The 27143-nt window shown below is 41.3% G+C and overlaps 1 protein-coding gene across 1 annotated transcript in view; it reads left to right on the forward strand.

The window, feature by feature from the left end:
* Dsg4 (desmoglein 4) overlaps positions 1 to 25006 on the forward strand; it is a 38137-nt gene extending 13131 nt beyond the window's left edge. Inside the window, exons 2-16 of the mRNA XM_036204914.1 lie at positions 605 to 640; positions 2004 to 2135; positions 5147 to 5302; positions 5617 to 5761; positions 7570 to 7736; positions 7984 to 8118; positions 9324 to 9509; positions 11420 to 11691; positions 12935 to 13074; positions 15372 to 15590; positions 16318 to 16623; positions 18498 to 18637; positions 18778 to 18841; positions 20042 to 20250; positions 24019 to 25006. Coding sequence (XP_036060807.1) covers positions 605 to 640; positions 2004 to 2135; positions 5147 to 5302; positions 5617 to 5761; positions 7570 to 7736; positions 7984 to 8118; positions 9324 to 9509; positions 11420 to 11691; positions 12935 to 13074; positions 15372 to 15590; positions 16318 to 16623; positions 18498 to 18637; positions 18778 to 18841; positions 20042 to 20250; positions 24019 to 24789 — 3078 coding nt within the window. The 3' untranslated portion in view covers positions 24790 to 25006. The remainder of the gene's footprint in view (positions 1 to 604; positions 641 to 2003; positions 2136 to 5146; positions 5303 to 5616; positions 5762 to 7569; positions 7737 to 7983; positions 8119 to 9323; positions 9510 to 11419; positions 11692 to 12934; positions 13075 to 15371; positions 15591 to 16317; positions 16624 to 18497; positions 18638 to 18777; positions 18842 to 20041; positions 20251 to 24018) is intronic.
* Positions 25007 to 27143: the final 2137 nt, after the last annotated feature.

Consider the following 27143-nt stretch of genomic DNA (forward strand, 5'->3'; position numbering starts at 1 on the left):
TCCAAACTCATCATATTGGAGATATGTGTGTTTGAGCTTGTGTGTGTGTGTGTGTGTGTGTGTGTGTGTGTGTGTGTGAGAGAGAGAGAGAGAGAGAGAGAGAGAGAGAGAGAGAGAGAGAGAGAGAGAGTGCATTCACCCATGCAAGCATGTATGGAGATCAGAAATCAACATACTTATGTTTCAAAATAGAGTCTCTCATGGAACCTGGAGCTCTCCCTTTTGGCTAGATTTGTTGACCATCAAGCCCAGGAATCTACTTTACCTCCCTAGGGTCAGTGTTACAGATCTTCCCCGCTGAGCCTCGCTTTCACAGGAAGTGCGGGAACTCTGAACTCAAGGCCTCATCCTTGCACAGAAAACGTTTTACCTGCTGAGCCATCTCCTCAGCTCAGGAGTTATCTTGTCATACTTTTGTACTCTTGTAAAGTTCAAAAGCATTTGAAGGACAAAAAGGCAGCTCTGCGTGGCTTATCTTCTACTACCAATTGTTTTTACATTAATAACGGTATATCTATTTTAAAATGATAAAAGAATATAATTTTATAATACTGATTCCTTTGAATTATACAAGTGTATGCTAATATTTTGCCTTCTATTACAGGTGGTACTAGGCATAAACAGCGAATTTATCGTTGAGGTAAGGTACTTAAATGAAAAGCAAATTGGATTTTAAAAGGCATCATGTATTAAAATATTAGAAACTGTAGCTATCTTGACAGTAAAAGACAGGCCCTGGGTCAAACTGAAGTAGCATTAGGAAGGCCCGGGTCCTGATTTCTGTGCTTGTAAGGCATGGTTTCCAGAGCCTGGGGTCTTCACAACCCCACTCATCAGACTGTGCCAGTAGCTTCTTTACAGATTGCTTAACCTACAGCAAAGCAAGTGAAGCAGAGAAGCCCTTTAAGAGGGAAAAGAATGTCACTGAGAAAGTACCACTGATGCTTTGTAAAGGAAAGAAAGCTGTAAAGCAAAAAATTCATAAATCACAACTAAACAGACCAGCAGAGAATCTACTTCCATTCAGAGTGGAATGGAATTAAGTCTAAGGGTCTGTACCTCCTGAATTCATCACCGTCAGGAAATCCTCACCATTATTGTCTCAAATCACTGGAGAAAGTAAAGTCATGTTTCTAAGCTCCATTGACAAATAATAGAAACATGGGACATTTCAGACAGTGGGATCAAACTGGAGGGTATAAACGCATTGGTTCTTGAAATAATAAACTCCATTCATGTGGGGCATCTGCTTTGTCCAAGAGCAGATTCAAAGCCATAAATAAACATGACCATCTATGATCCAATAAGGATATTAAGACTTCTAGAAATAAATACACATTTAATTCCTTTACACATGCATACATGTTCATGATTGAAGTAGAATTGCTGGAGTCTTTGGTAGTATCAAATTCTTGGGTCAATCTATGGACAACAGCAACATAATCCCACAGAAGGACAAATGTCCAGCAAGATACAGATAAAATATACATCAGGAAATCACAGGATTGTCACCAGGACTGTGAATGCAGAAAACATTGTAATTTACAATAACACACATGAATCTCAACTACAGTAAACCACTTTTCAGCAGGAGAGAAGAATTCCTTCCCTCATTTTGTACATTTGTGGACATGTTCACAAGGAGCATTGATGTGGATGGGAAAGCGCAGTCAGAGATCAGGAAGGACGGGCAAGCAATGTCTTTACCTAGAGAGAAAGATGCGCTGAAGAAGATCTGTACCACATGGTACAGGACAGCTATAGGGCACCAAGTACAGCTAATGAAACCTGTTCCCATTGGATTTTCTAGGGATGTGAGACCATTCCATATCCAGCACTGACAGGGGTGGGAAGGTTATGTATGTCCAGAATGATAAATTAGAGAACGGATTTTTTTGTTTCTCAATGTATCATTTCCTTTGGACACATCCTACAATGTCAATAAATTGTTTGAGTACAAGGTACCCTAACACTATGAGAAACATGGGTCGTTTGTGCCTTAGGTAAAGGAACTAGATGTTGAAAATGGCAACACAACCTGGCAGACTGTCAGAAGACAAAAGCGGGAGTGGATCAAGTTTGCTGCTGCCTGTCGGGAAGGAGAGGACAATTCCAAGAGGAATCCCATTGCCAGAGTGAGTATGGAGCCAGCGGGGGTAGCCTGAGCCCATTGAGGAAGTGTGGCTCGACTTCCTCTGGATTGGTGGCTGCACTGGTCCACTAGGGTGGAGGGAGCCGAAGTGGGGAACAGGATTTGGACAGCTGTGGGTACGATGGAAACGGCTCTCCTAGGGTGAATCTGCTCAACTTTAATCCAGAGTATAGGGAATGCAGGATTGTGGCAAGCTGCTATCGGAAGGAAACGAGGTCCTCTAAGCAGAGCTCCTAGCACAGGTTTAGCATGTGCAGCAGGGGAGGCTTCCAGCAGGAAACTGTACCAAGGGTCACCCTAGAGATAATTCAGGCATCTAGGCTTAGAGACAGCTTTCATATACAGTCATTCCTCCGAGCTCAGGGACTTCTCCAGATAAGGGCAGGTAGAGAGCAGGAAGAGTCCCCATGTCCCCAGGCTTTGGAAAAAGCTTCCAGACCATGATAGACTGCAACCTCTTACCAGCCACCAAGGCCTCCTAACAAGGAAGCATTTGTAGTTGGGAAGCTCTGGAATATTTCAAGGATTTGCAGCCTCTGCCGCCCAAGGAGATTTAAAGGAATGGCAGGCTGTCATTGGCTTATATTGCTCAGACATTATTTTTCTAATGTGTGTGTAATGCAGTACATATGCAGATGCACTCATGTGTATGGGTAGACATGCAGATGTGTGAATATGTCTATGAAGCCATTGGATGACTTTCTTGGTGATGTTCAGCTTGTTCTCAATGACCTGGAGCTCACCAATTAGGCTAGGCTGGGTGGCCAGTGAACCTCAGGGATCTACCTGTCTCCTCTTGCTGTGCACTATGCCAGTATGCCCACACTTTTTAAATGTAGGTTCTGGGGATCAAACACTGGTCCTCATGCTTACAAGGCAAACACTTTACTGACTGGGACATATTCCCAACCCTAGAACACTATTAAATATCCCAAGCTGGGGACTGATCCACAACAGAAGGTCCATGGTAAGCCAGTCTGGAAGTTGGACCTGCATCTCCACCGAGTGGAGAGACTCCACCAGCTGCATTCTCACCACTGTTCCCTCTAAATGTCACGAGTTTACAACAGGGGGAGACTGACTCGAGTGTCAAGGACTTTCCATAATGGTTAGTTTTAGAATGTAAGGGAGTCACCGAAAATTTAAATCAAATCTCTAAGCCCTGAAACTAAGAGTCTTTTGAGAGAGAGAGAGAGAGAGAGAGAGAGAGAGAGAGAGAGAGAGAGAGAGAGAGAGTGGGCCAAAGGACAACAAGTGAGGATTTTGGGGATCAAACTCAGGTCATCAGCTTGGCAGGCAGTGCATTTACACAGGGAGCCATCTCCCTCACCTTGAAACTCCAGAGTCCCAACAGGCCTCCACAAGCACAGGCTGGCAGTAAGGAAGAAAGGCTAGAGGAAGAATATGTACTTTCTCAATCCGTGAAAGTTGGAGACCTCTTCCTGCTGGGCATCTTGACCCTGGACCTTCACTGAAGTCAAGGAGGGTGGTCCACCAAATCCCTTCTTTACAGCTTTAGGCTGAACAAGTGTCAGCAAGGGTGTTGCACTGTGGTCAAGAGAGAGAGACATTCTCTCACAGAAGTCCAGATCTGAGGAAACCTGTCCAGATACTCTTTCCATTGAACTCATCACTAGTTACAGAGTGGTTGTGTAGCTTATATTACAAACTCAGTTTTCTTTGCTTTGGGGAAATTCCTAGGTTTCCTCCTATGTAGACAAGATCTTTAGAGCTAAGCGAACCAAAGATGTATCCCCAGCTGACTTGAATCGGGTGTTTAAGTAATAAATTTTTAGGATTTTAACATATATTCTCATCTGCAGTATAGAGGTAAGATTCCAAAGTGTAACCAGTTTAAGTTTATGATCAATGGAAATAAAACTATGAAAGCAAAATCCTCATGGCAGATTATTAGCTATACTATCTATGGTATAAGCGTAGCACAGCAGATTTATATAGATATTTTTGTTGTCTCTAAACACCGCTCTTTTCCCCTGATGTTCTTCACTTATATACCATTGTAAGTCTCAAACTAAAACCTAATCAGAGTAATACTAATACAAACCAAATTTTTTCTATTTATTTTCCGAAGTTTCCCCTCCCTCCTCACTTCCCAATTACACACACACACACACACACACACACACACACACACACACTCCTCCCCTCTATCCCTTCCTCTTCCACTGTTTCTCTTCAGATACAGACAGGTCTCCCATGTAAACCAAATTTTTTTTAAACCATATCAAAGAGGTGCTGGGGATCAGTTGGTATCATGCTTGCCTAGCGTGCATAAGTTCCTGGGTTTCCATCCCCAAAACCACATAAAACCTGGTAAAGCAGTGCCTGCCTCATGCTTGTGATTCCAGCTCTGGAGAGAGTAAAGGCAGAAGGATCAGAATACAAGGTCATCCTCAACAAGATTGAGGCTCACCTAGGCTGTATCAGACCCTATTTCAAATATAAAAGCAGGGGAAGCAGGCTGGAGAGATGGTTCGGTGATTAATAGTGTGCATGCAGAGGACCTGGATTCAGTTCTCAGCACCCACTTCAGGTAGCTTGCACTTGCCTCTAGTTCCAGCTCCAAGAAGGCCTGATGCCTATGGCCTCCAGAGGCATCTGCACTTGCATGTGCATACACACACACACACACACACACACACACACACACACACACACACATACTTATTTAAAAATTATATAAATTGAAAAAAACCAAACCACTAGAGATTTGCTTATTTTTCTCAGACTCTCCAGGCAAACAAAATCAAATCATTGACAGTAAACATCAACTATGCATGTACTTTAGGCACATATTCATTAGGTAAGAATTGTGCACACATACACACACCCTGGTATAAATCTGTAATGAGCCTATGAGCTAAGGTCATCATGTTCTCCGTAGTATGGAGCTTGGAGAAAGTCGGTTATGATGTTCCATCTAAACGACACTGCGCCTAAATTAGGTCCCAATCATAGTCATTTCTCTTATAGATTAGATCAGACTGTGAAGTGAGCCAGCGGATAACATACCGAATCTCTGGAGCGGGGATTGATCGGCCGCCTTACGGAGTGTTCACCATCAACCCTCGGACCGGGGAAATTAACATCACCTCAGTGGTGGACAGAGAGATAACTCCACTGTTCCTGGTAAGTCTCAGCAGCTTTTATTTGTTTGTGCTATTTTTTTCTCCTTTTTTAAAAAAGAAAGTAAATCAAGTCTGTGGATAAAAAGAAAATAGAATGAAACAAGTGAGGGTCTTGAAAGAAAGAGAAGAGTCTGAGCGAGCCAAGCTGGTGTCCCATGTGTTACATCTGTTTAGGAACAAGTTCAAAGGTTAGGCTCCAGTATAGTCTGAATTTGGGGAAAATGATATTTCTTGGCATGTGTCTTCATATATTTGCAAGCACATTGTTTGATTTGCCTTGGTGGAGAAGGACAGCTTTTCTCTGACTTTGCACAGATCCATTGCCGTGCTCTGAACTCACGAGGGGAAGACCTGGAGAGGCCTCTGGAGCTCAGAGTCAAAGTCATGGATGTGAACGATAACCCCCCGGTCTTCACTCAGAATGTGTACACAGCCAACATTGAAGAAAACAGCGACGCCAGTGAGTGGACCACCACCCTTTTGCTGCGTTATGTCTGTTCACTTTCTCTACTCAAAAGCTTTGGAAGATGGAAATGCTGGCTTACTCAAATATCAGAAAAAGCCAAGCTCCATTTTCAATAAACCCCAAACATTCTAACACAACTCAAATACAAACATGGACGGTTAAAATCCTCGCTATCCTCTTCTCTGTAGATGATTCTCACACGTGCAGATGAGCCAGGGCTCAGCGTCAGTCTTGGAAAAGGGTGGGTTGACTTAGTCTGAATGTGAGCAGAAGAAACCTGAAACTAAAACAGACTCCATTCTGATCTGTGGCTGGAGAGGTCCCAGCTGAGCCACACTAGTGAGCTGTGGTGCAGGGGCATTGTGTCAGTCAGAGCCACTACAGAGAACATTCCTGCCTTCAGGTCGAAAGTGACGTTCTGTTCTCTCTCCCTCTCTCCCTTCCTTACTTTCTGCCTTTTCTCCCATGTTTCCCCATCCTGTGTAATTCCAAGTCTCGTGCCTCCCCTAACTTTCTTTGTCTTCCTTTTTTTTTCTTCCTACTCTTCTCTGCTGTTGTTACTTTCCTCTCTCTCCTCCCGCGTTAACTACTTCCACCTCTGCCCACCCCACCAGTATTCCTCAGCCTTTCAATCCTGCACCTCACATTATACCTCGAAATGCATGTCAGAGTCCATCTTAGCAAGTTTGAGAAGAAAGGCAGATCAACACAGGTGTTTTGAACACGCAGACTGAGGAAGCATGGAAAGGCAGAAGATTTTGTCTAAGAGGCAGAGAGTGCAGGGAGACTCTGGCCTTGGCTTCCTTGCTGACTTCCTCAGAGCCGCCTTGGTGAACCAAGAGGAGAAAGCCACAACCACTCTCCCTGCAGCTACCACCTCCTCCTCCTGTGAGCACAGCTTCTAAATAATAACCTACAGGACCAGGCTACACCTTCACAAGTCCTGAAGTCCTGGTGCCCCTGCCTTTTCTCTTCAAGGGCACCAAGATTCTCTGCAGTGGGGTCTTCACTTTGAGGTCTGGGAAGCGAAATATCTGCCAGTCCTGGAAAAATCAACCCTGTAGATAGATGATGACAGTGGGGATTGGCCACAGGGCCTGTTCTTTCTCTGCATGAATAATTAAGAACGCCTTATATTTCTCTGACTATATAGTTTTTATTTTGATAAGTTATCTTCTAGTGTAAACAGCCATAATTCTGTTATTAGTGACATTTAACAACATACATATTTGCCAGGTATCAGGACACATGCCTTTGATCCCAGCATTCAAGAGCCAAAGGCAGGCACATCTGTGAGTTCAAAGTCAGGCTGGTCTATATGAGTTCCAGGACAACCAGGGCTCTATAGAGAGACCCTGTCTCAAACACACACACACACACACACACACACACACACACACACACACACACAAGCAATAAATGGGTGTAATGTTGAATTTAACTAAGTTATCAACTTCTTAATTAAGCAATATAAAATAATTTCACATTTCACAAGGCCATGGTAAAAACAAATCTGATAAAATTACTTCCTTTGGCTTTATGATAGTCTACTAAAGTTTTTCATGTATTAAGGACCACTAGTTTGTTACTAACTTATCATTAACAGAATGAAATAATAGTCAAGAGTTTGATGTGTGAACTACTGCTGTGTCTGTAACCATTGGTGTAGGTGATGGGATTCCCTGGCCGAAGCTACAGTAACATACTCTCAAGGAAAGACCTACCCCTCTTTATACCTAATGACTTGAGGGATTGATTCTAGTAGAATTCCAACCACTCTCTCCCTTCACCTTTACCTATAGATGCACTTGTGGTAAAGTTAAGTGCCACAGATGCAGATGAAGACAATCACTTGAATTCTAAAATCGCCTACAAGATTATCTCCCAGGAGCCTGCTGGTGCACCCATGTTCATGGTGAACAGGTACACTGGAGAAGTCCGCACGATGTCCAATTTCCTTGACAGAGAGGTAACGCCTTCTGTGAATGAGTGGTAACAGAGGGTTTGGTTTTGGAAAAACAAAGATAAAATGGTTTGTGCATGTCCTTAGTTCAATGCACAAGAGGCATGAAAAAATACTTGAATCAATTTTAATAAAAATTAAATGATCACTGATAAATATTTCATTTTATTCATCAATTTAATAAAACATTGGGTTTGGGTTGTGTTGGAGTCACAGGACCTAAGCCTCATGATTCTCCTTCATTCTGACTAAGCAACACAGTATGTACAATCTACTCGTGAGAGGCTCAGATCGGGATGGAGCCACAGATGGGCTGTCCTCCGAATGTGACTGCAGAATCAAGATTTTGGATGTCAATGATAATTTCCCCATCCTAGAGAAAACTTCAGTAAGTTATTAAATTAATAACTTGTCAGTAATTAGTTTGTTTTCATGCTTATTCAGAAGCCTGGCTGTTACAGTGTGGAAGGACTCGGCTTTCTCACATAAACCTTAGCATTTCTTATGTATAGTAACACTCCTATATATTTTTATTTTTATTTTTATTTACATTTTATTTACTTTGTGTGTGTGTGTGTGTGTGTGTGTGTGTGTGTGTGTGTGTGTGTGTTATGTGTCAGCACACAGGTGCCATGGTGCACATGTGGAGAGAGGACAGCTTTCAGGAGTTGACTCTCTCCTTCTACCATAAGGGTCCCAAAATTCAAACTCTGACTGATAGTCTTGACAGCAAGTGGCTCTACGCGCTGAGCCACCTTTCCTGCCCCTGTATACGTATCTTTGACTCACTCTTCCAAGTAAACCTCCTTTGTAAAAACAGTCTACTCCACATGCTCTATTCACAGAAATGTGGGGAATTTGTTGATGCAATAAAACAAGAACAGTATTTTTGTACAGGCGTTACAACTTGCTGAATTAATTATGAGTCCCAAATATCCTTTACTCCCACTCTCACATTTATCTTAAAGTATCACAAAATCAGGACTAAGGATGTAGTCCACTTGACAGAATGGATCCCTGGGTTTGACCCCTAAACACCACGTAGTATGAGTGTGGTGGGGCAGGCCTGTAATCCCAGCTCTCCATAGGCAAAAGCTAGAGGATCACAGGACCAAGGTCATTCTCAGCTACATAGAAAATTCAAGACTAGCCTAGACTGTGTGAGACTTTGACTAAAAAAAAAAATTACAAAACCCAAATAATAGGGCCAGGAATGGCTTGCAACCCATTTTATAAAACTGTATCTTCTTCATTCATCCCCCATGCTGTCTTAAACTGTGCTGGAACAGTGAAGGAATAAAGAATGCCAATGAAGAGTTTCTGACCCACAAAGTCCAATGTGTTTACTATTTGGTCATTAACAGATTTTCTTTTAATGTATAATTACTTATTTAAAAGAGGAAAGTAAGTCAAAAGTAAATAAGAAAAAAATGAAATTCCAATAGGATATTGATTTCACATGTACAATTTGAAATGAATTTTATTATATGATACAAAAATCACTGGCATAGTATTTTAAAAGATAATTCTATAATACTACGTCTCTTTATTCCTTTAAAAATTCATGCCATAGACTTGACCTCTTTATTCTAGTACTCAGCAAGTATTGAAGAAAATTGTCTGAGCTCAGAACTGATACGATTACAAGCCATCGATCTTGATGAAGAAGGCACAGATAACTGGTTGGCCAAATATTCAATCCTCTCTGGCAATGATGGGAACTGGTTTGAAATCCAGACAGATCCACGAACCAATGAAGGCATTTTGAAAGTGGTCAAGGTAAACATGGGGTCCCTAAGGTTCCCTTCCAAAGAAACTCTAAGTCATTCTTAGACCAAGATTATGCCTTCAAAAAGTTCAGCACCTGAAATAGTCTTCATATCCATGAGTTTTCTGGACTGTGATGAAGGAGTCTTCCAGACTAGCAACACAATATTTATTAGCAAGAAAAATAACGCTACCTCATTCTCGTGGTACTCAATATTTCATTGAGACAGTAAGAGAGTCCCCTCAAAGTAGCACATGTCCATCAGTAGCACAACAAATAGTGAGGCCAGCATGGGATGTAAAACTCAATCAGGGAGTGGGGTAAATATGAAATACTGCTGAGATATGAAAGGGTGAAGTCCTTCTGATCCAGGTTGGTCTGAAAAGTTTTCATGCAGCAAACAAGGGAACTGAGAAACCTCTCAGGGGGCTTGCTGATGTCATAATGAAAAGAGCAAACACTAGTCTTTATTACGCATTACAATATTCTACACCTGCTGTTATACTATAATCTAACCCACACAAAATTTCTGGACAGAAAATTTGTGATTCCTTTTTATAAAAATCAAAACAAAAATCAAAGATCAAAGTGTCTCAGTTGTCCTGGGTGGCAAATGACATAGACAGAATCCAACCAGATCTGTAGGATCCCAGTCCCAAGATGGTAAACCAGCATTCAAGAAAGAGCCAACGTTGCTTATTTTAGCTGCCACAACAGCGCTTCACAAACACTACCCAGCACACCCTATTTCTACAAGGGCTTTTCACTTGTAACCTTTCATATTCCCACATCAATCACTCTGGATCAAAAGACTGCATTCACCTTTCATCCAGAAAACTCAGTTCAAAGGTGACTTTTCTCAGGGTGTGGTGGCATTACTTATTTGAGTGTGCCTAAGAAAGGAGACATCTTGTCCACCAGACCAGTGCAACTAGGTTATAGCATCAGGCTGATGGTAATAGCATGGTTTTTTTTAGAATTGTTTGCATCATGTAAAATAATAACCATATGTTTGCTTACTTACATCATGCATATTGTCTCCTTTATTCTGTTATTACTACTTTAAAGAGAGTCTCAGATGTGGATTCTACAAAAGAGGTTTGAAACCTAATTACTCAGTCAATAATTCTGGGTGAATTTTGATCCATTCAGATTTACTTTTATTTTTTATAAAAAGTAGTGTCATTTTCCATTTTAAGGGTGTTTATGTAAAGAGTTGAAAATTCCAAAATATTATCTCAATTTTAAGTCACAGACTTAGGGATGGAGATGTAGCTCAGTGGTAGCACACCCATCTAGCATGTTCAAGGCCCTGGGTTCTATTCCTAACCCATAACAAACAAAGATAAACAAATAACAAATGAGCCTATAAACTTAACTAACCTATGTATGTGCAAAAGATTTAAGTGATGACATGTTTAAAACACATTGTATAACTAAAATTACTTCAATTTAAAAGTCAGAATTGCATAGTTCTAGGACTTTGACTGGTGTGTAGCCTCTTTACCAGGTTTCTTACTCTATCTTAAGGGGTCACTGGGCTAGGGAGACAGCACCATGGGGAAAGTACTTGCTGTTCACACGAGAGGCCTGGAGTTCAAATCCTCAGGTCATTTGGACATGGATGCCTGTCTGTAATCCAAAAACCATAGGAAACAGAGCCTGGGGGTCCTCAAGGCAAGCTGGCTAGCCAGACCAGCCAAAAGTTTCAAGTTCAGAGAAAGACTGGCTCAATATAAAAGGTGGGTAGCCACGGAGGAAGATACCCAACATCAACTCAGGTCTCCATGTGCACATATACATGTGTACCTACTCCATCCACGAAAACACACTTAAATGTGTCTGTGTACACCACATGTACATCCTCCTCCCAAAGAGAGAACCCGAGCTCAAACCTGTTTGTTTCTGTCCATCATTTCAGGCGCTGGATTATGAACAAATACCCAACATTCACCTCAGCATTGGAGTTAGGAATCAAGCAGAATTTCACCACTCAGTGGCATCTCAGTTCCAAATGCACTCCACCCCTGTGAGAATCCAGGTTGTCAATGTGCGTGAAGGACCCACCTTCCGCCCAAGCTCCATGACATTTAGTCTACGAGAAGGAGTAAGGGGAGACTCCTTAATGAACTATGTCCTTGGCACATACACGGCCATCGATACAGACACAGGAAACCCTGCAACCAATGTCAGGTATGACAAGTGCTTTTCTCACGCTTGCATGGCCATTGTTCATTCATGTGGTGTGTGCTATAAAATTTGTGTAGTATTTGGGGGATGGAGGTTTTTCTCTTGTTGCTGGTTTGAGGGGACTGACTATGACAGCATTTGGCATTTTCTTGGAATCGAAGAACATTTTAGTGGTAATGGGAACTCTAGCTGCTTATAGAGTAAGTGTGTCTGGAGAATGACTGCAACATTAAAGAGCTCCCAATGTTGCCATGAGAGTCTCTTTGATCCTTTGAGCTCAGCTGTACTACCCTGAACTAAGTCTGACTAGGTCACATTGTAGCCAGTAACACACCATAAAGCATGAGTCACTGCCTGTTCCCATAAAACCTGTGGCCAAATTTGAGATGAGTTTCAACTCTCTTCTTAATCTAAAAGAAAAAAGTAAACTAAAGAAACTGAAACATGGGTGTTTCAGAAATGTGGTGAACATAAAGGAGCCAAACAGGAAAAGAGAACATTAGGGCTCTGGACACAGAGACCATACACAAGTGCAAGAGAGTCTAGAAGTCACCATAAGTGGGTCTTCTCTTCATCCTCTCATCTTTATCTCCTCCTCTTCCTCCTCAGTGCTTTTAGAGTGAGCACATAACAATTCAATAATCTAATTGGCCTTGCAGCAAACTTCTGAAGTCTGCTCACACAAGGAAATGACAGAGGATCAGATGAAGGAAGTGAGGGTGTGTGGTCTCACATGCTAGAAAACCAAATATTCTTCCACTCAGCTCAAGTCTCCATCACAAGACCCAGATAGAGAGGTGGATAAGGACTCCCACACACACCTGAGCAGACAGACACTCTGAAACCAGCCTGCCCCGAGCCTACAGCCAGCAAGCAGAGTCTGCCATGCCTGAAAAGAAATAGTATTTGTTTTTCAAACTAGATAGAGTATATTTGATATAACTCAGTATTATTAATTAATAAGTGGGCCTGAGATATATTCATACATTTTACTATATAGCTGAAAATCTAGAAGAGGAATGATGAAATTTTGCTGTCAACCTAACACACTATATTTAATACGGTATTCTCACTGAGATTGACACACACACACACACACACACACGTACATTTTATAATTTAAGACAATGATGAATCAAACAAACACAATAACACAATGTGGGTTCATTGCATGGCAGATCTTGTGTGATTTAAAAGTGCTACCTTTCACAGAAGCATAATGATGAACTTGTTTATTTAAAAACAGGTATATCATAGGGCATGATGCAGGCAGCTGGTTAAAAGTTGATTCAAGGACTGGTGAGATACAGTTTTCTAGGGAATTTGACACGAAGTCAAAATATATTACTGACGGGATATATGCAGCAGAAATCCTGGCTATAGATGGTAAGAAATTTCTTTTCAACTTTAATATGATTCATACTATTATATGAACTATTAATACAACTATTCTAATGTTGATAGTTGTGTTAGTCAAAATTTATTAGTTTGTGGTATCGTAAAGCTTACCGAAAGTTTTAAGCACATTAGATTAGGAGCTAAATAAAATATGGAGAGAAATCAATTACACTCATAATCGTAATTTATATTTAAGCCATAATTTATCTCACTTAGTTCCAAAACAGAATCATGTGTGGTTTATAGTATAAAGCATAAAAGTTAGATATGTATAAATAAAAGTTTGTTTCTATTTATGACCACAGAGCTTGAGTATGGCTAATCTCACTTGTGGAGTATGCTAGGAATGCTTTTGTGACAGTCAGGAGTACAAGCTGTGCATGAAGTTCATTACAGGGTCACCTTGGTGGGAGGCAGTGTGCTTGAGAGTATACTTAGTTTAGATTCACCTGAACTGAGTCATGATGAGAAACCTGCCTGTTACTTAAGTAGACACACTGTCCACTGTAAAATGCTTTTGGCCAAAAATTTTTATGCAAAAATTACATGGAATTAATTTGCAATTCAGCCCCTTCTCGCACAGGAAAACCTATGACAAATTCCTTTTGGTGACTAGCAACAGGAATTTGTTTATTTGTCGATAATCAGTGATTCTCCAGAACAGTGCTGAGAAAGCCAGCTGCTACAGAGACAAACCAAGTGAAGTCAGTAGGAAAGAAAACAGGGAAATGTCCCAAATGCAGGCCTAAGGGAAGACAGGGGTTAATGAACAGCTGTGTCTGTCCTTCACGGTATCCAGAGAGAAAGATGAATGAGCAAAGGCAAGCTCAAAAATAAAGGCATGAGGAAGTCCAAGAAATGAGCCACACTTCTGGTCTCATCCTAAGAATAGCTCTTAACAGTCAGATCACTGATATACCTAACATTGTCTTGCTTATTTAGGTCAAGATTTTGTAGAATCTAACCATGTTGATCATGCCTTGGTTACACATGAAAATAATCTGCAATAAGTAGAATAAAAAAGATAATTATGACATAAGAATGAATAGAAAAGGTGATAGCAAAATGCACCAGAAGACTGGAGTTTCTTACCTAAGCCCAGGACCCATGTAGGTACAAAGCATCATTATCTGGCAGGTTATCTTTGCACCAGGATGTGTAGACAGTCAGCAAGCAAGGAGGCAGCAGTGCTGGAGAGCAAGCTTTGTGAACAACAGCTTCAGCTCTGGTTGACAAGTCACAAGGCCACCGGTTGGCTCCAGAGGACCAGAGAATGACAAATAGAGCAACCTGTGGAAGACTATAATGGGCCTCTAAAAACAGAGTAAGCAAATAGAGACTAGCAAGTCTCATGAGGATAAAGTACATGAACAGAATCACATGGGATAAGGCAGACTCTTGGTTTCTCACCACTTAAGTATACAAAAACATCTTTGGGGCAGGCAAGATGGCCCGGTGAGTAAAGGTGCTTGCCACCAAGCCTGATGACCTGACACACAACTAAATAAACAAATGTAATAGAATATTATCTTTAAGATTAGTGCATTAACATTTTATACAATGATTTACCTGGCTAACCTAGAGAGGGTAACATCTAGAGGATAATATCTAAATTTTCAAATAAGAAAAGTAAGGCTCCCTGCAGTGTGAAAGCAATACTTTATTCACTATAACACAGCTTAAAGAAGGAAGTGGTCTGTATTCAGAACCCAATGTCAATACTGTGGGGGTTTTTCTAGTGAATTACATTGAGCAATACTTTTTTCAAGTAGACTAGTGGGAAAATGGATGTTTTATTCCTAGAAATGTCATTATAGAGAGAAATAAACTAAAATTCTCACCAACAAAGAAAACAGAAGAAACATATGCAAGCAATTATTTACCACCACCACCCATAATAGCTCTGAATACTGTTCCATGCACAGAGCCAGTCAGACCCTGAGTAGGGAGACTGACCACAGCTGTGGGGTCCACCTCATTAGGACAGGAGGAGAAGAGCAAAGGATGGATGTTCTTTGAAGGACGTGTCATCTTCCATTTCCATCTCTGTTGAGATGAATGGAGTGAGAGGAAGAGAAAATACATCTTTGCAGAGGTGAACAGTACACATGAGAAGAAAGGCTGAAAGGATGTTGGAGAAGCCACAGTGACTGAAGAGACTCAAGCAGGCATAAAGCGTCCCACCTCACACGTCACTCACACTGTTCATACTTCCTGTGGGACATGAACTGAACTCTTCTCCCTGACATTGCTTACCCTAACTCCCATGATGCTCTCCTTTTCAGATGGCTCTGGGAGAACAGCCACCGGAACCATATGCATTGAGGTTCCTGATGCCAATGATTACTGTCCAGTCATTTATGCTGAAAGACGGAGTGTGTGTGTGGATGCCTCGTCTGTCAGGATCTACGTCAGTGATCATTCTTTCGGGTCTCCCTTTACCTTTTGTGTGGTTGACGAGACATCAGACACAGCTAGCATATGGAATATCAGATCAATCAATGGTAAGTGGGATGGAAGTTGCTTGCACTTGAAACTCCAGAGCAAAGCATTAATCAAATAGCTAGTTGGTTAGTCAAACACAGTTCTCTGTCTTTTTCTATGACTTAGTCACATTAAAAGAAAAACTTTCAGGTATACTACACATTTTGGGGAAAATTAATCTCGGGAAAAAACAATACTTCAATACTGCAGTTATAAACTATAGTGTGTAAATGCCAGCTAATTAATCATCATCAAGTAGGCAGTAAATCAATGTTTAATCACTTGAAATAAACAGACTATTTGACTAACTCACCAAAGGTCACAATTCCCTACATTAAATAATTCCAGGCAAACACACAAATGTCTCTGACATCCTCGTGTCCTGCAGAAAATCACTCACTTTCTCCTCACTGATGAAATTGTTTCTATAATGAGCTATGAGTTCATTTTTACTTATAAAGTTAAAAATTAACATCCGAATTGCCAAATATTACAGAAACAGTTGAAGAGACAGACAGACCAGGGTCCGGACATGTTACTAATGTATGTGCTCTCAGACGTGGCGGTACAGGCTACCGCTGATGAGAGAGTGACTTAGGCGACATGGTCCTGACCTACATGGACAGCCTTCAACTCTGGACTTAAAGACACAGAACTTGGAGGGAGGGGCTGAGTCTGCCTTGGGCATCAGAAAAGGTGACTCCCAAGGAGTTTTAATCTGTTTCCTGTGTCTTCCTTGTTCTTCAGAAACCTCTGCAATCCTTATGACTGAACAGACTTTGTCTCCAGGAACTCACCGAATCCCCATCCTCGTGACGGACAGTCACAACAGAGCGTGTGAACTGCCACAGACTGTTCTGTTAGATGCCTGTTTTTGTGATGACCATCACATGTGCTTGTACTCCAGCACCACAGGCATCTACAGTGGGGACCCCATCTGGGTAACAGAGGACACATATGGGACTGGCACTGATGATGGAGTCAGACAGTCAAACGTCAGACTTGGACCAGCAGGGATTGGCATGATTATCTTGGGTCTCTTACTACTTCTCTGTAAGTACTAAAAGCAGTCTCTTTACAGACACGTGGGGCTGCTAAGTTCCTTGGCCATTTCTCTCTGGTATCTGCAGCTGTCTTGGGGCTCACAAGGGCTTATACCTGTTTGATAACAATAACTACAAAGACCAGGGTTAGTGATCTTCCTAAATACTGAAAATATATGTAAATAAGTATAATCTGCAAGAATATAGAATAAATCCTATAACAGAAACCTCATCAAAATATTTCAAAGCAGAAAGGCAAGAACAAGAAACTCAAAAGATGGGAATTATGGAAATTTTTACAGAAGTAGATTTGAGCTGGGCCCTGAAAGTTGAGGAATTTCTCCGAACAGTGATGCATATGAGTAAATCTAAAAGGCAATCAAAGACTAAGAAGCATTCCAAGTAAACACAGAAGGGCTGGGGGTGAAACCCAATGGAATACATACAGCAAGCCACTAGTGAGACCCTGTGTTCAGTCTTCAGCACCAAGGAAACAAGAAACAATAGATTGGGGAAAACACTGGAGGGCTTAGCACATGGAGGAAACAGAAGAAGAAAGGGAGCAAGGGCCAGCGTGAGGCACTTGTGTGATATACCTGGAGCATTAAGTGTTCCAGGCTCTGGTCACGGGCAATGAGGGATCAGTGATCACTGTGCCCTTGAGTGAGCTGCTCCCTCTGATAGTGCAGGGTCCAGGGAGGCTTCAAGAAGCCTCAGACTCTATCCTAAGACCCTGGTCCAAGGAATGGCGAAGCCACTGAGCAAAACTCTCAAAAGGAGGCTCACCTTTCCCTGTGCCTTGTTTTTAAAGATGCAGGTCTTCAAAAGAGAGTTTAATCACATATTTTAGACTGCTACTAAAGTGTTTAGACTTCATGGGGAATCCAGCACTGATTAAGCTCACTGAACTATGTATGCTGTTGACATATGTTTGTGAATGAGCACAAACTAAAATGCTTTCATTTTGAAATATAAGAAAGTAACATCTGATGTTTGGATCGATTTTCTTAAAATGATCTATGAATTTTCAAGGATTACAAAAATCATGAATGATTCTCAAAATATCTTTGGTAATGTCCCAGAACCTGACTAAAGGTGTCTTACCTGACCTAAGGCATCTCACCTGACCTATGGCATCTTAGCAGTCATAATAAACAACTTCAAAATCAGTAGTTCTCAAAAACACACACATACACACACACACACACACACACACACACACACACACACGAATTTCTGAAAGATCTTTGCAAGGATTCATGTCTGACTCATAACCCAAGATGGAACCTTAAGCCCTCACAAACTAGGCTTTAAAACCCACTATCAACAACGATTTCATCAGGCTACATATCCTGGGGAAAGGTCAAAATTCAAATTTCAAGATGCAGCTTCCATTGGGTATATGTAATTCCTGAAACCTCCTAGAGTTGAGATGTCTTGTGGGAAACTGTCATAAGTTGAGGACCATCCATGTGTATACCCAGTGAGTAGGTGCATAGTATCCATAGATATGTACAGATTTTCATGCATGTATATGGGAGACTAGAAGTCAGAGAACTGAGTCTGAATCCTGAATATGTCACCAGTTGGCTCAGAAATCCTGGACTCCAGGGAGAATTGGTCCTTCCTTTCAAATCATTTAGTGAAGTCTGGACTGCAGAGCCCCACACCCTTTCTGCTTCTGGCTCTCAGGTCCCATGTGATTCAGTGATTCGATGGTGTATTTATAAACATGGACAGTCACATCTGATACTTGATTCTCTGATGAGGAAGTATCTGACACATTGTCACCTTTGAATTTACCCTGGTTCCAGTTATGGGACCACAAAAAAGTGACTCCCTGACAGGGCAGTGGAGGTTAACTCTCGTCATTTTCTTGGCCAGTATCACCTCTTTTACTGCTCATTTGCTGTTGCAAGCGAAGACAGCCAGAAGGCCTGGGGACAAGATTTGCCCCTGTGCCCGAGGGAGGCGAAGGAGTGATGCAGCCCTGGAGAATAGAAGGAGCCCATCCTGAAGACAGGGTGAGTGGGCTGCCACTTCCCACAGAGTGCAGGGTGTCAGCGGGAATTCAACCTGCCTGGACAATTCCAGGCCAAGGCAACGTCTCAGCTTTCAAGTGAAGAATATGAAATATTTATTTTAGAATCTGTTTTTCTTTCAGGATGTGTCAAACATATGCGTACCCATGACGGCGTCTAATACCCAAGACCGCATTGACTCCTCTGGTCAGTTGACACCAATTCTGTTTTCCTTTCTAAGATTTACAAAATTATTCTGTCAAACCAGTCTCAAGGGAAAGTCCTTATATATTAGCATGCATGTGAGTCTCATTCCGAGGGTAAGTGAATATCTGAGGTGGCTGCTCAATTGATTTTAATCTGAAGTTATAGTTAAGCAAAGCATAATGCTACCATTTAATAGGCAAAGTCTGAAACCATCATTGAAACTTAGCTCCTAGCTCTGCCACAAGACCCAGCCTCTCTGGACATACATCCTCCTCCTTGAAATGAAAGTTATATAGCAATTGATGTTGTAATTATAATTCTATATATAACAAGATTTTTTAAATTCTTTATGAAGCATTGATTTAAAGATCTTTTTAAAACCACATATATATTATATAAAATATATAAGCATACAGGTGTTAGGTATGATGTATATACATATGTATACATTTTCCTGTGTGCTACAATGTATATAATTAGAATTAGAATAGTGCCTGGAATGTGGCAGGTTATTGTAATGATTACCTATAATAAAAGTTATTTAACGAAAAGGGAAGAAAAGAGAAACAGCAAATGTATGTGTTCTTTGAACAATAAGCTGAAGAACACTCTTTAAATTCATGTGTGCTTGGCCCACACCAGTGTCTTATACATCCCATACAGCACAAAATACTTAGAAGTACTTCGCAACTGGGAATGACTGAACCCAGCAGGAGCTGTCCAGTTCTAGAGAAGACATGAGATTTTTCAGTGATGATTCCTTAGTACCCAAAACCTGGTACTTCCATGCAAAGAATTATGCGTTGTTTTCAAGTGAGCCAGCTCTCCAGTGCACATGCAAATGAGAACTGAAGATTTGGCTTCTGGGAGCAGCCTGGTCCTTGCTTTAGCACCATAGGTTGTGCCCTCTTAAGTGGGCTGGGACATAGGGATTGCTGTGCCTATGCAGACCCCGCACCGGCTCTACCTTCTGTATCTTTAAATATCCAGGAAAGGTTGTGTGCATGAGAATGGGCCATGCCCCATAGCTGTCTCTCTCAGTATCACTTCCTTTGGTCAAGTCTGAAAATTCTGATCATGCGTTGCCTATCTTTCTAGAACCAGTTCTGTGCTATATGGGGGGAGGGGCTGACAGTGTTCTGTGAGCATAAGCCGTCCAGGCAACTTGGGCACCATCATGGAAACACCCTGTCTTTCCAGAAATCTACACCAATACTTATGCTGGTGGAGGAACAGTCGAAGGGGGTGTGTCAGGAGTGGAGCTCAATACAAATGCGGGGACAACAGCAGGCCTGGTGGCTGGAGGAGCAGCAGGGACCCTGAGGAAGAGAAGCTCAACCATAGGGACGCTTCGGGAATACCAAGACACCGGCATGAACATGGCCTTCCTGGACAGCTACTTCTCTGAGGTAAGACTTGAAATGTGTCACCATAGGAGTAGAAATATGTTCAGTTCCTTTTTAACCCTTTCCCAATCTTGAATTAAAATTTTTTCCAATTCTTAAAAGACCTAAGCCAATTTGCAACAGTGTTTAACATCTAACTATTGTGAAAATGCCAGCATTCCCATCATCCCTTGCTTCCTTTTCCTTAACATCTTCCCTTTTGTTTCCTTTTGATTACTCCCTTTTATTGCCATAGCAACAACAGAGCAAAAGGATCCGAGAGAGAACATCAAAACTGCATTCACGGTGCCCTTCTTGTTCTCCAGGTGGATCCAATTCAGGGAAGGAAGGACAGGGCAGTGGTGCAGCTTAGTTGGTAGAGTATGCTAGACAGATACTCTACCATACACAAGACCCCGGGTTCAGTCCCCATCACAAACCAGACTCTGTGGTGCACATCTGTAATCCTAACATTCAGGAGGTGGAGGTAGGAGGATCAGAAGTGTAAGGTCATTCTCAGCTATGAAGTTCCAAGCCAGCCTGGGATAGACGAGAACCTGTCTCAGAATAATGGTGATGATGAGAAGAATATTAAAATAATAGCAATAATAATAATAGTTACTATTACCATTCTCATTATTAACATTGTTATTGTGGTAGGAAGGGGAACAAAGGGATTTAAAACTTGATTATGCATTATCTCAGCTTGGTGACAGAGAAGAGCTTAGGGCTCCTCTTCTCAGTCTAGGATCCTCCTTTTGTATCCCTAAGAAAAAAGTGTCAGGGTTCTGTCAGAATGCCAAAGAAATGCTCCAAGATACTGAGTTGTTCTAATAGGGCGCCATAAACAGTAAATAAGGTTGGGCTAGGGAGATAGATCAGCAGTTAAGAGCATTAGCTGATCTTCCAGAGAATCTGAGTTCAATTCCCAGCACCCCCATGGTGGCTCACAACCATCTATAACATCAGTACCAGAGGATCCAACACCCTCTTCTGGCACCAGGCATACATATGGTACACAGATATACATGCAGACAAAATGCCCATAACATAAAAAAATCAGAAAAAAAATTTAAAAGAGTAGATAATTTCTGATATTGGGAAAGTTTACTTTGTTTAACAAGCAATACATTTTTATCTATCTCCATTAGACCAGCTTATTACTCAAATGCTAATGCATGAATTTCACCATTGCTCTTTGATGGAAAAAGTCTGAGCATGCTGTGGTTTAAACTACATGAAGCACCTGTGCTGCTGTGCACAGGACCAGACTCTTCAGCATTCCATCATGGACAAGGAGGTACCCCGAGGCCCCACCCCTACATAAAGATCCATTGGCAGTTAGTGGCAGAAGGAGGAAATGGACATTTCCTCACGTATGTGCTCACAAGTGAGTAGTCCATGCTCCCGCAAATACTCCTGTTACCTGTGCTTATACAAGCAACCCCAACTCAGTATATGAAAACCATTAAAAGCCATGAAAGCAGCAAGGAGACTAGTCAGGAAGAAAATGAGGTTCAGAGGCAGTGGGAGGGGATAAGAGATAGTAATGAGGACAGCCATAATCACAATACATTGTACACATGTATGAAAGTATAAAAAATAAGCAAAACATTTAGTAGTTAAATAGTATTGCAAAACTTATACTGTATGTGAATAATATTAACTATTAAATAGTGGATCAACGTTGCTAATCAGTTTAGTCAACAAGTAGGCTCAAATTACATGTGTCCCAGAAATATTTTAAGTCACTCAGGAAATCATAACTATATATTAAGGACCTTCCACTCCGGCCACTAACTAGTGTTCCATGCAAGTTGGGGCTGTTAAGGGGTTATGATGTACAATCTCTCATTTCTAGTGGAGGAATGCAGAGTCAGTCCGACACACAGCACATGAGAAGCAGTGTTGTGTGAAAGATGTGATTGACTTTGAGATTTTATTCTTTAGCTATTTGGGACTTGATCATGCATCTCATCTCTGTCTGTCTCTCTGTCTCTCTGCAACTCTGTGTCTCTGTCTCTGTGTCTCTGTAACTCTGTGTCTCTGTCTCTCTCACTGTCTCTGTCTCTCTTTCTCTCTGCCATATTTAGTTATTTTATAATATAAAAAGAGGTCAGACTATATCCGGTGACATCCTGCAGTCTCTTAGGATCCCATGGGAAGCCACATATGGTGGCACACATCTGTAATCCCACATGTGTAAGAGAGTTTGAAGCCAACCTGGATAACATAAAAAGGCCCTGCCTCAAAAGAAACATTGAGCCAAACAGAAGCATGGATGGGGCAGGGAGTTATGAAGTCTCACCCTTAGCTGAGGAGCTACAGGCAAGTGATGGCCGCTAGGGGAGGGAGTCAGTTTTCTAATTTTTATTTTATTTTATTTTATTTTTGTTTTGTTTTGTTTTGCTTTGTTTTTCGAGACAGGGTTTCTCTGTGTAGCTTTGCGCCTTTTCCTGGAGTTCACTTGGTAGCCCAGGCTGGCCTCGAACTCACAGAGATCCACCTGGCTCTGCCTCCCGAGTGCTGGGATTAAAGGGGTGCGCCACCAGTTTTCTTTAGAGATGCAGCCCCAGAGAGGGGGATCTTACTCCAGGAGATGGTGCCACAGCAAGGACTCTACGTTTTTACAAAGAAAACAGGAGGTTGAGAGAGAATAGTGATGGAGGAGGGAGGAGGAAGAGGAATTGGAGAGAAGAGAATGAGAGATTTGATCAAAACACATTGCATGCATGTATGAAATTATCAAACAATAAAAATAACTTTAAAAGAGAAAATATGTTGAGTTTGAGATTGGAGGGGGAGAAAAGATTGAATGGAATCCTTTAGGGGCCGAAACAGGCAGGGGAAGCCGATTTGTGTCTACTTCCACCCACTGTTCTGAACAATTGGTCCACACCCCGTCTCCTTTATCTGTTAGGCTTCTGCTAATAGATGAAAGTCTTAAAAGTCCTTTTTAAAAGATCATTTGAAGCAAAGCATGGTGATACATTCCTATAATCCCACCCTCAGGAGTTTGAGGCAGGAGAAGGGTGAGTTGAAGCCAGTCTGAGCAGCACAGTGGGACTGTCTCAATGATAGTAATTTGAAAAATGCCACAGGGGTCATTTCTCAGATGACCTGATACCATCTTTGAGTGTTTTAAGCCACATAGAACTTCCAGAACATTCTGAGGAAAGTCTCTGACACTTAGAGAGATTTCTATCTTTGTATATGGCTTTGTCCCAAATTCACCTAATGTCTCTCTTTACATAAACATTTGGAGACCAGCAAAATGACCCAGCATGTAAGGGTGTGTGATGCCAAACTGGACAACCTAAGTTCGATCCCCAGGATCTGCATGTCAGTAGGAAAGAACCAACCTAAATGTTGTCCCGTGACCTCTGACCTCCATATGAATTTCACATACCCACACACATGCATGTAAATAAATAAATGTATAAGTATAAAAACATTTAGAAATAAATATTTGGAACATAAACACATTTTATTTCTCTGTCACCTCAGAAACAAAGAACTATAAATCCAAAAGATTTATATATTATCTGATTCAAAGCACATCATTTATTAGTTTTTCAATTAGAGAGATTCACACATATTCCTCAAATCCTATGCCCCATTAACACACATAATGATCTCCATTTTAAAACACAATAATTTAGTATTGTTTCATTTCTCAATTTAGTCCACAAAGTCTTTAAGTGAGAAATCTCTGGAGCATTGCTGTTATTGTTCATTGCTTGTTGTGAAGGAAAAGAAACCTCTAATTTCCTATCTTTCCTCCCAACTTAGAAAGCATATGCATATGCAGATGAAGACGAAGGCCGACCAGCCAACGACTGCCTGCTCATTTATGATCACGAAGGAGTTGGGTCTCCCGTGGGCTCCATTGGCTGCTGCAGTTGGATTGTGGATGACTTAGATGAAAGCTACATGGAGACTTTAGATCCAAAATTCAGGACTCTAGCTGAAATCTGCTTGGACACAGAAATTGAGCCATTCCCTTCACACCAGGCCTGTATACCCATCAGTACTGATCTCCCCTTGCTTGGGCCTAATTACTTTGTCAATGAATCTTCAGGAATGACTCTCTCAGAGGCTGAATTCCAAGCAGAAATGGAAGCAGCCTCTGAACCCATGATTCACGGGGACATCATAGTGACCGAGACCTACACCACTGCTGACCCATGTGTACAACCCACGACGATTGTTTTTGATTCTCAGCTCCCGTCCAATGTAGTCGTGACCGAAACCGTAATGGCACCTGTCTATGACGTTCAAGGAAACATCTGTGTGCCTGCTGAGATAGCCAACACACACAATGTATACTATGCTGAGAGAGTGGTGGCTAGCCCTGGGATGCCTGACATGGGCAACAGTAACATAGCTGATGCTTGTATGGGACCAATGATGAGTGGGGGTATTTTGGTAGGACCAGAAATTCAAGTGACACAAATGGTGAGCCCAGACATTCACATAAGCCAAACCATAGGCTCCAACTCCCCAATGTCATCTCAACGTCGAGTAACAAGATACAGCAACATACATTACTCCCAACAGTAAGTCCTTCATGGAGATTTTGTGCCTTAATGACCACCAACATATCCATCAAAGATAGTTAATGTGCTGTATTCAGTATTTTAACATTCAGCAAACACTCACACATTCTAGGTTCAACAGGACTCTTTGATGACAGCTTTCAGGGAATAAATATGACTACACACTTTAGATAATCCTCTTTTAGTTATTTCTGGTTGTCAATCATAGGCCAAAATACCCCCTGGAATCAAAGGTGCAGTAGCCTTTAGGTGCTGTCTAACAAATAGCACACAGCTCATGGTGCCAATCCTCGAAGTCCCATGGCTGAATCAACAACCTTGGAAAGACGTTGTAAATTTTTATCTGCATCTTCTACCCATATTTTTCTTTAGAGAAATATTTTGATTATTGTTTGAAATTCAGGCCAGGGTCACATAGTGAGACCTTGTCTCAAAAAATTTACTTCAAGGCTGCAGATGTAGCTCAGTGGGAGAGTGCATGTCTAGCATGCATGAACCCACAGGTTCAATCCCCAACACCAGAAAAAATTAACTGAAACAAATGACATGTAAACTTCTGAAAGGAAAAATGAAAAGGAATGTGGAGCAAGCGTCAATTGATACAAATTTGTGTTTTCTAAGGGTTTTGCAAGACAGGAAATATTAAGCATTATTATAACATGAAATACTCCTTGTATGAGGAGAGAGTTTGGAGCTAGAGGGGTGGCCCAGGGTTAGGAGCATGTATTGCTCTTGCAGAGAATCCAGACTTGTTTCCCAGCATCCAAACCGTGGCCCACAACCATCTGTAACTCCAGTTCAGGATGATCTGATGCTCTCTTCTGACCTTATTGGGCTCCAAGAATGTACATGGTACACATACATACATGCAGGCAAAACACTCAGAAACATAAAATAAATCTACGAGAGAGAGAGAGAGAGAGAGAGAGAGAGAGAGAGAGAGAGGAGAACAAGGAGGAGAGAGGAAGGAAAGTAGAAAGAGAAAAAAAGAAAGAAAGAAAGAGAGAGAAAGAAAGAAAGAAAGAAGGGAGGGAGGGAGGGAGGGAGGGAGGGAGGGAGGGAGGGAGGGAGGGAGTTTGTTAAATGGAATCATTCCTCAAAAGGATATATACAGGCACATATTCAAGTATATTTATATATAAATTTATTATACTTTATTGATTTATATTAATTGTAAATTGATTCAGGATCACACACACACACAAAATGACAACTGTTACTAGAAATTGTTCTTGAAGGATATATTAGCATTTTCCTGGTTACAAGAATTTTTTTCCTTACTTTTGCTAATTATGTCAACAAAAATATGACATATTATTTAATCAGTTTCTTTGCTCAAGCCATGTAGGTTTCATTTCTCCACCAGTTCTCCAGCCACACATATACAGTTCTTATGTTTTTAACAATATTTCCTTGGGGACTGCTAGGTTTTGAGCATTGGACTCGGCTCTCTTGGCTCTATGGATGTGGAAGCAAAGAGAACAGGCATGCCTGCCTCAAGGGACACAGTCGTTTCTAGACTTAACAGAAAAACTGAAAGGTATTATTTTGAATGCCTCCGAGAATAATTGGAGAACAGCTGAGTCTGTTACCAAATTGTGTTTCTCTTGCTAATACTGCTCACAATGCTGAGTGAATGAAATGGAAACATTTGACACAGAGTTCTTGTATTCAGTAGGCAGAAATCAGACTTAAGAAAAAGAAGTCATCACAGTAGTCTAATTTAATTCTGTAAAATATGTAAACTGTGCAGTAGAAACTATAATATGACTGGAAAGACAATGTAAATGAAATAAACTTCTTTTCAGGACTTATTCCTTCTAGAAAGAAATAGTGGGAAACCTTGCTTTTTGCTGTTCATTTATCTAAAAGGTATTGCATTTGAGGTATCTATCATGAACTTTTACTTAATTTTGTATAGAAAAGAAATAGAGAGATAAAGTAACCGTGGCCTGTTAGTTTTGGTGCAAAATCTTGAACCCTTTGCTCAAATTCACTGGCCGGTGTTCTGATACTGTAACTACATCAGAACAGAGGAAAATCAGGCTGCTGAGAGGGCTCAGTGGGAGAAAGTGCTTGCCACTAGAACAGATGACCTAAGTCCAGGCTCCAGAGCCCACACGGTGGAAGGAAAGAACCAATTCCTGAAAGTTGTCCTCTGGCCTCCATATGCACAAAAGCAAATGTTTAATAATAATTAAAAGAATGGAGAAAATCCAATTTTGTCTACTGTGTGGACTTTGTTAATGAGAACAGGAAAGAACTCTCTTTAAAAAGCAGGGTTCAGGAAGCTTAAGTACAGAGTTGCTAAGACATCATAATGGCAGAAGTCTCTCCACCCATTACTGGCTAAGTATG

The sequence above is a fragment of the Onychomys torridus genome, chromosome 13 (genome assembly GCF_903995425.1).
Source record: "Onychomys torridus chromosome 13, mOncTor1.1, whole genome shotgun sequence".
Lineage (NCBI taxonomy): Eukaryota > Metazoa > Chordata > Mammalia > Rodentia > Cricetidae > Onychomys > Onychomys torridus.